The sequence below is a fragment of the Macadamia integrifolia genome, chromosome 4 (genome assembly GCF_013358625.1).
Source record: "Macadamia integrifolia cultivar HAES 741 chromosome 4, SCU_Mint_v3, whole genome shotgun sequence".
Lineage (NCBI taxonomy): Eukaryota > Viridiplantae > Streptophyta > Magnoliopsida > Proteales > Proteaceae > Macadamia > Macadamia integrifolia.
The window spans coordinates 13,234,093-13,243,618 of NC_056560.1; the positions used below are offsets into that span (position 1 = coordinate 13,234,093).

A 9,526-nucleotide genomic window follows, 5' to 3' on the forward strand; every position below is an offset into this window, starting at 1 on the left:
AAAAAAAAAAAAAAAAAAAAACCACAAGTTCTAGCAGCTCTGAGAAATCTTACAAACCAAACTGACCTATCCACATGACAGAGCAAATCAAGTCAGTAATTTTCGATTTTTCTCTTGGGGATCTGGCCTTGGCTTTGTAATTTTGGTACAATTCTGAATCCTTACAACAGTTGTCTTTAGGGTTAGAAGTTATGCTAATTACAACAACAATTTTTTTGAGCATATCAAATGGTCACAAGAATTAAATAAGCACAAGAGATGAGAAAATTGGGTACTCACCATTTGCTCAAGTTTTCCACTTCCAAATGACATAAATTGAAGCCTTGTCATCTTCTTTTTGGCTTTTGGAAACTGCCGAATGAAACAGAATAACCAAAACAAGAAGAGAACCCATATGATGTCAGTGGAAGTGTAACCGAAAGTAAATTCATGGTCACCAAACTACACCTACATTGTTTCTTCACCCCCTTTAAACCTATTGACCATCAGCCTCACTTGGCATTGAGGTAAAAACCTTGAGTGACTATTTGATATGGCACATTTGCAATAGGATAAGCAAAGAAAACATTGTGTATGAATCTAAGGTTGACGAAGGCATTGATCCCATATTTCCGGGAAAGTATGATTTGACCTCCCTGAGCACACAACAAATTTAGTAAAGTCCAGACTGCCTTAGAAAGATCCCAGCAATGGAATGTAGAAGGTATCTCACTGTGGCAAAGATCCTCAACTGTCTCCTTCAAGACCATTTATAGTAGACCCTGATTATGGCATTAAAAGAGGAAGCATCTTTGATGATCATCGGATCAAAAACTCTATTGCCTTCTCCATACTCCCAGTCCATAATGCAATTTTATGCATAAATGGCCCCTCTCCATGTGTAAGACTAATTGTGAACTACTTAAGAGCCAAACAACTTCATTTCCTTTAACAATCCATCCAATGTACAGTATATTGTTTCAATCTGATGGTGTGACGTGGAGCCTACAAGGAATTCATGCACAACTCCATTAATACTGATCCAGCTACAACCAGGTTGCTTTTTTACTCCCCTTTCCCTCATTGATTCCCTTAATTCAGTTATATTATCCCATTGGCGATTAACTGCATATATATTGGACAACATCACATAGCCAGCAGAATTATCAGGATCCACCTCAACAAGTCTTCTAGCAATGTGTTGTGCCAAGTCTAGTCGAGAGTGGACCACGCAACCACCCAGCAAAGCTCCAAATACTGGAGCATTAGGCTTAACAAGCATGGAGGTGAAAACCTCAAGGGCTTCTTCAAGATGGCCTACTCGTGCAAGAAGATCAATATAAGAAGCATAGTGTTCTACTTTTGGGGTGATGGAATAACATTGACCCATGTCTTGGAAAATGCAACGGCCTGCCTCTACCAATCCTGAGTGATTGCATGCATACAAGACACCTAGGAAGGTTGTATCATTGGGATATATACCAAAATCTTCCATTGTTGAGAAAAGCCTCAGTGCATCCTCTCCTTGCCCATTAATAGCAAGACCCATGATCATGGCATTAAAAGAAATGACATCTTTAGTAGCCATTCGATCGAAAACCTCTCTCGCCTTCTTTGGACTCCCACATTTAGAATACATATCTATGAAGGCAGTGGCCAAAAGTGTGTTGGACTCCAGAATACATTTCCTTCCATTTGTTTTTACATATTCATGAACCCATCTCCCTAGACTTAAATCACCCACTTCAGCGCAAGCAGACAAGACACTGACCATCGTAACATGATTAGGTTTTGGATTAAATCCTTCCACCATCAGTCGGAAAACACTCAGAGCATCCATGTGGCGTCCATTTTGAACATATCCATTGATAATTGCATTCCAAGGAAGCACACTCCTTCTTCTTACTCCCTCAGCAAGTTTGTCAAACAACTCCCTACTCTTCTCAACTCTTCCCAATTTCCCACACAAATAAATAAGAACAATATCTATAAAATCACTATGTGTATTCTTGACATTATTATCATCATCACAACTGAATTCCAAGAGAAGTTTCTCCCATCTCTGAATTTCTCCAATCTCAAGACTTGAACAGGCAGACAGAATGCTCACCATAGTATCATTTTCGGGCATCAAATTATCTTCAACCATCCGCAAGAAAAGAACAAGAGCTTCCTTAGACCTACCCATCTGAGCATAACCAGAAATCAAACTAGTCCAAGAGCACACTATTCTTTTCTGTGGCATTTCATCAAACACCCTGCGCCCCGAGACTAAATCTCTAACACCCTTTATATAAGCAGCAAGAAGCCCATTACAGACAACCGAATCACAATCAAAACCCAATTTCACAATGTGGGTATGAATTTGTTGGATGTTTCGGGAATCTTCGGATCTATTACAGGCCTTGAGAAGGAAGGAGAAGGTAAAATCATTAGGCAAAAGGGATTGGAATTTTAAGGCTTTAAAAAGGGAGAAAGCTTCAATGAAGAGATCACTCTCAGAGAAGACTCGGATAATAGCATTATAAGGGAAGATGTTGGGCTTCTGAAGATGGCAAAAAACGCGAAGAGCAGATTGGATTGGGTAGCGGCCAATAAGACGGGTGGTGATGAGATCGTTTTGATCTGCGCCGATTCGGTAGATCCGGGCATGGATTTGTTGAAGATGAGAGTGTAATACGTTGCCTTGGAGGAGGAGAGAGAGGTCTCTCAGGCAAGAAGAAGATGAAACGGAGGAGGTGTGAGTGAGGTGAAAGAAAAGGCGGGAAGAAGGGCTGTAGTGTGTGAACATTGAAAGGGCGGGAAATAGAGAAACTGTAAACATGGTTGAATACTTGAATGCCCATTAGCTCACTTTAATCAATGGGCAATCGAGTACTGTGGCTCGCTGGATTAGACTTTTAACCTTTAAGCAAGATTATAAAAACCGATTTGGGGATCCAATTTCCAACAAAAAATAAAAAGAATTGGGGTTCCAAGCCATTTTGGGGTGAAGATGGGATCGGCCTGATCCAATTCCGATTCACCTTCTATTTTTTTTTTTTTTAAATTATTAAAAATGATAAATTTCATTCAAATGTGTGTGTGTGTGTGTGTGTGAGAGAGAGAGAGAGAGTTCTAATCTTGGAGGCTATGTTTTTCCATATTAAACATTACATAATCATTCACCAATTGTTTAACATCTAACAAAAAAGAAGAGTTCACACTTATTGGTGTTGAAATTGATAATCTCCTCACAATCAGTCCAAACTGTGGTGGTAGTGATGCCTAATCGCGGTGCCTAATGCACTCCTTCGATAATTCCTTTGAATTCGGTATCTTGTGTATTCCCTGTAAAGCCAGAGTTGAGGGAAAGCGCATTTGCAAGTACCATTTATGAAGATAGCTGCAACCTAGCTTGCTATGGGGAAACCTACCAAAACACTCCCTATCACTCACAATAATATAATATAAGAGGCGTGTGGTATAAGACCTTGGTAATCTTGTAGAGACGCAACCCTAAACACTATGAAGAAAGTAATAGAAAAATAACAACAAGCAATACGACAAATTTACGAGGTTCGACAAGATTGCATACGCCCTTAGTGAGATGAGATCCTACTTCACTATCTATAGTGAATAGGGTTACAACATTCATCCTCACACCTCTAAGAATTTCTTAGAAAGAAAGTAAACCTCGCTACAAATATATAGCGAAAAAACCCCAATACCAAAAAGTATAAAACTGCCCTCAGTAAACGAGTCGTAAATGAACATTCAAGTGAGACCGCCATTCTGTTTGGAGGATTTACACTAATACTCCTTGGATTAAGTAATGACGGAATGCAAGACATCTTACACCACCAAGTCCAATTAAGAGATCATTGGATTAGGGTTGGTAAGTGAAGCTAAAGAAATGGGTGGCTGATTCGTATTTAAAACTTGGATCCACTTGTAGATATTGTTCATGATGCTATGAGGGTTAATGTATCTGATAGCGAGATTGCTAAATTTCAATTCACCATTTGACTTGCCTGCGTATAGGATCACAGCAAAGACCATATTGGGTGATTACCATGTAGTCTTTTAAATGGGTTGTCATCGCACCATAGTTTTAAGGGAAAATTCGGGATCGGGGTACCAGATTGGCCATATCAACAACTAGGGATTGTTGGTGACCAATCTGGTATTTCCAAGTATTAACCAATCCGGCCCAGAGCTAACCTCGAGTCACATTTTGGGTTTTGAAACTTCGCGACATTTTTGAATGAAGAGTAGTGAAGGTCTCAAGGAGCTTCCAATTTATGAAGAAAATGCTTTCATTTCACCTCCTTTTTCAAAAAAAAATTTGATTTATTCTAATTTAAATATAAGTTGAACCTTTTCATCATTCAATTACCAAAATGTCCAAAACTAAGGTGTCATCTCAAAAGGTTTCATTGGGAATATACCCACAATGATAAACATACCAAAAACTCATGGATACAAGGTTCCTTAATTCCATTATCCAATCAAAATTGTCTTTTTCAAGTAGAAAAAAATAAAAATTCAAAGAGTACACCTCTTCTGTGAGCGGTGAGATGCTGTGAATATCAGAAGACTAAGAGTATCTGAGTATGTACCCCAAGAGTCTCCCAACTATTTGATGCTCACTACACCATTGCAGCGGCTACAATGATTTTCACCCCCCCCCCCCCACGTTGTTGGAGATCTTAATTTATGAAAACTATTTCAAATTTTAGATGTCTAGCTTATTCATCATTTCACTATCCATAATCCATATTGTAGGGACACAACTTGAATTCATCCTTCAAGCCTTATTTCCCCACCATCCCCACCCTACCCTAGTCCTTCCCTCCTCAACCCTTCAAATGCTTTGTATCATCATCATGACAAACTTTCAAATCCAGAAAAGAAAAAATAATAATAATAATAAATTAATAAAATGCATGATAAACCTTGTCAACATGAGGATTGAAATGAAAAAAGCTGCAAATGAAAAGCAAAAAAACAAACTTGAATCCTTTTTTGATTCTATAAGTTAAATCAATCCCTCCTTTCCTCCTACATTAGTTCATCAAGAGCTACAAGTAGGATTCTCTCAAACCACAATGATCAAGTTTTCCATATTTTCCCTACCAATAGAGAGAAGGGTTCTTCTCCCCTGCAGGTAACCACCCCAACCCAAATGGCTATAGAATCACGAAGAGTTTTCCATATTTTCCCTACCAATAGAGAGAAGGGTTCTTCTCCCCTGCAGGTAACCACCCCAACCCAAATGGCTATAGAATCACGAAGTAGTACTACTCTTCTTGGGACAGTGAGAATTGTGAAGCAATAACATCTTCTTCACAACCTTCACCATACTAAACAAACTTGGTTTCCTAGGAGAAAAAATTGCACTACTGCTTGTTTTGGTCATCTTCCATGCCTTCACACAATACAATTCAGCTTCCTGATCACCATCCACACCCGAATCGCCACCGCCTTTTCTTCGTAATCTCCTATCTTCTTTGCTCTTATCCAATGAAGAAATCCGCCGTATCTCGTCGTTGAAGTTCTCCCATAACATATCCATTCTCTCTTCATCTTCTTTACTAATACCACCATCCTTTGCTGATTTCATCTTCTCTCTATTTATTGCCATGGGGAAGCTCTTTCTTCTATGGTACTCTTCTTCTTCTCTTTGATCTCTTGTAGTGATCCCATAAGAAGAATCATGATCAGAGAATACTTCATAAGAAACATTCCATAAAGATGGCGAATCCGCGAAGCGAGGGATTGGTTCGGTGATCGTTGGGAAGCTGAATTCATCAGAAACCATGGCTTGATGGATCATCTTCTCCACCCAAGTAGTGTGTATAAGGGAAGAGAGAAAAGGAGGTTTTAGTTATATGAGTAGGAAAGTTCAGCTCAACTGCTAAACTTAAAGTTATAGATTCTTCTTCTACCACTAAATTTTGTGTTGATGATGGGTCCCACCCAATCATGTTGAAGACATAGAGAGAGAGAGAGAGAGAGAGAGAGAGAGAGAGAGAGAGAGAGAGAGAGCTTTACTCCTTAGTTTTAAGTCTTCCCCACAACCTTTTTGTTGCTGATCAGTGAAAGATACACATAACCCCCCACACAAGTTCAAAGCTGTACCAAGAAAAAGTAGCCGTTGGCCCAATCCACCATAATAAAAATTGGTTGGTGATAGCCACTCCTTAATGAGGATTTTAATTGGTTCCATCACCTTCATCATTAATTATGATGAAATTTTGCTGTTATTCAAGTTGTAGGAATTTTCCTACCCTGATTTACAGCCAAAGAAATAGAATCTTGCAGATTATTTTGAAAAATACTAAAATTTGTAAGGGTATTTTTAAAATTAAATTCAATACAAACTAATGTGCAGTCAACCATTTATACATCGAGTGATCCTGACCGTTTGATATGTCATGATCTTTGTCGATCGAACGATCATGAAATGTGGGTCCATCCATTGATTTTTTTCCAGAATGTAGAGGAAGATCATTTAAGGTGCTGAGCTCACACTATAATCAGGAACATGGAATTCAAGTCAAATGAGTCAAGGGTCATTAGAGAAGTGGGTCCCCTTGAAAAACCTACAGAAAAGGAAGCTTTGATAAATGACATTTCCTTAGAGGGGGACCATGCAGTTGTGGAACTGGAAGTGAAGTGGGGGTTCATCATCTTGATATGGTCATTTGGAATTTAAACAAAGTACTGTACCAGTGGGGAGTGGAGGAGGAAGCTTTGTTGACCAGTTCTACCAAAAAAAAAAAAAAAAAGATCAATTCCACAAATTGGTGTTCAGGGTAGGGGGAGCCATTCTATCCGTACACGTGGCATACAAGTACAGGAGTGGGACCTACATTAATTTCTGCCTTAGATTAGTTGATACTGTCTAACTTATTAAGCAACCTCAACCACTTGAGGGTACAAACCGTTAAAGCACAGTTCTGTGCAACTGCTTCTATGGTACAAGCTCCAGGCTTGCAGTTTACTTATGTCCGGTCGTACTCACGGCCGTAGATTAAGAAGAGGATGCCAGCCAGCTGGTCCAACCAGGGCTGGTTCATAGAATGTCACAAGTAGGACCACAAGAGTAGGGGTTGTGACTCTCATCCGGTCGGGCTGTTAATGTATATTATTATCATCTGTGTGTGTGTGTGTAATCTCTATAGCTGTGCGATATTGTCATTGATTTTCATTCCTTATATAGATATTTGGAAAAGTTTTATAGGTGGGACATAGGGACCACGCTGTAACACAGGGGTGAGGAATGACCCTTGTGCCCCTTGGGAGGCGTTTGGGCCTAATTGGCCTTGATTATTGCAAGGATTGGACTAACCCTGACATGCCCTGTTTTTGCAGCCGGGATTGGGGTTGTATTAGAGAAAGTATATTGAATATTGGATGCAATTACGAAATTTTGTATTTGATGAAGTTAGAAACTTCTGTATATATTCAATATCAAAACCAATGACACAAATTTCATTATTCTGAATAGAAGGATAGGATGACAGTTGTAAATTATATTATATAAATCAAGATTAAACTTAAGGTCGGGTTAGGCTGAGTCTAGGCCTCAACCTAGGCCTGACCTAACCCTAACCAGGGTTAGTGTTTTTTAACCCTAACCCGCCCTCGAGGTCATAAATCTTAGCCCAGGTCTTGTTCAAGATAAAGGCGGTCAGGGCCAAACTTACACCCCTATCTCCATCCATTGTAATGGAATCAACAATAAGTTTTACCAAAGACTAACAAGGTCCTAATTTGTCTTGCACATCTAAGACACAAGACCGAAATCTATAATTACATAATCGGTTCTCAAAGCCAAATATAATAGTGATTACTAGCCAGTTAGTAGCTGGTTGTCAGTCTTCAATCGGTTTTAACTAATATTTCATAATTTTTCAATTGGAGGGGTATTTTTTCCTTTTTTTTTAAAGAAAGAACATTACCCCATAATGTATACCTGTGACAAGACAAAACGAGTGTGAAAAGACTATGATGCCCCGTACTGTAAGATGCTTGCACATATATTTCCATTGGTTGTGAGCATTGGTGTGTACATACGCTATTGTGTAGTATTCTCTCGCCCCTTTTTTTAATAATATTTTGGCTAATCAAGTCTTAATTAGTCAATTAATAGGTGTTAGTTGTTTAGGTTTTGGTCAGCTCCAATTAATTAGCCCTAATTGGTTTGTCTATCAGGTTAAATGGGTCAGACCAAGACTAACCAATTAATCTACCAAGGAAAGAGTTTGGTTGCTGGTTTTTGTTCGTGAGTTGGGGTTGGAGCAAGGAAGAATAATGTTATATTGTGACAGTCAGAGTGCTATACATCTTACAAAGAATCAAGTGTTTCACGGAAGAACAAAACATACTGATGTAAGATTTCAGAGAAGTTCGAGTTTTGTTTGGACTTGGTTAATATTATTCATAGTTGAAGATGAGAAATGCACCAAATGGATGCGGGTTTATACCTCTATGAAGGTATGGGGAATGAAGGCATCTATAAATTATCTTTACAAAAGGGTTGATAGAATTCAAGCCAAAGTGAAAATTGTTGAGGATAGGATGTCTTTAATTTCATCTATGGCAACCACCGAGGAAATTTTTCTGAGGCTATACAGGTATTTCTATAAATTACATATATAGTGTTTCACTATATATTTGTAGCGAGGTTGTCTTTCTCTATAAGAAATCTGAGAGAGGAGTAATGATAAGCATTATAACCCTATTTTCATTGATAATGAAGTAGAAACTTATCTTACAAAGGACATAGGCAATCTTGCCGAACCTCGTAAATCTTTGTATTGTTTGTTTTTATTTTTTCTATTATTTTTTGTATCGTTTGAGAATTGTATTTCTACAAATGTATTTAGTTATATTAGTTAATGGAATTTCTTTTGTTCATAAGAAAAAGATAAAATAAAAACCAAAGAAGATAAGTCCAATCCTCTAAATAGTAGAACATCTCTAATTGCCTGTCTCCATGGAAGAGGTAGAAAAATCCTAGCTCACCTTGCACTTGGTAAAAATGAAAGAACTAGTCCTATTGGTGATAATACACACAGAAGTCCCCCTCCCTCCCCTTTTGAGCAGATGAACTAGTGAACTAGTTCATGCACCATCAGGAAAAATGATAAATGAAAGGAGAGCAACAATTTGCAAAGAAACTCCAATAAAACACCCCGAGAGAAGATTTAGGGGTTAAAAATTGGGGATAGTTTGAGGCTTGTTAACAATCGCCCTTTAAAATTTGTGCCTTGAAAGCCTAAGTATCAATATGTAGAGGAAAATCACGCTAAATTAAGTGTGTAGAAAATAGATTCAGATGACTATCATAAAAGGGGAAAATGGATGAATAGAGAGATTCAGAGAAAATAAGCTTTGGTTAATTGGTAGTGAGTCAGAACGCCAAATTAGCCATTTGGCAAAATAAAGTTTTAAATTTTTTAACTTCTTTTTTTATGTTTTTGAAAAATGATCGATGAGAGAAAATAAAAGAACATTTAAATATCAATAAAGGAGGATAAAAGTAAAAGAAGCGTTT

At 38.2% G+C, this 9,526-nt stretch overlaps 2 protein-coding genes across 3 annotated transcripts in view; both read right to left on the reverse strand.

Moving 5' to 3' along the window:
• The window catches only part of LOC122075972 (pentatricopeptide repeat-containing protein At1g08070, chloroplastic-like), a 6,429-nt gene extending 3,558 nt beyond the window's left edge, over positions 1-2,871 (reverse strand). For both annotated transcript variants that reach the window (XM_042641209.1, XM_042641210.1), the window contains exon 1: positions 280-2,871. In XM_042641209.1, the coding sequence (XP_042497143.1) occupies positions 902-2,803 (1,902 nt within the window). In that variant the 5' untranslated portion in view covers positions 2,804-2,871 and the 3' untranslated portion in view covers positions 280-901. The remainder of the gene's footprint in view (positions 1-279) is intronic.
• A 2,377-nt stretch (positions 2,872-5,248) lies between these two features.
• LOC122076253 lies at positions 5,249-5,782 on the reverse strand. Its single transcript, XM_042641581.1, has one exon. The coding sequence runs from the start codon at positions 5,780-5,782 to the stop codon at positions 5,249-5,251; it is 534 nt and encodes a 177-aa protein (XP_042497515.1).
• Positions 5,783-9,526: the final 3,744 nt, after the last annotated feature.

Coding starts and splice junctions, on each gene's coding strand:
- LOC122076253 (XM_042641581.1), bottom strand. CDS start 5,782: ATGGTTTCTGATGAATTCAGCTTCCCAACGATCACCGAACCAATCCCT.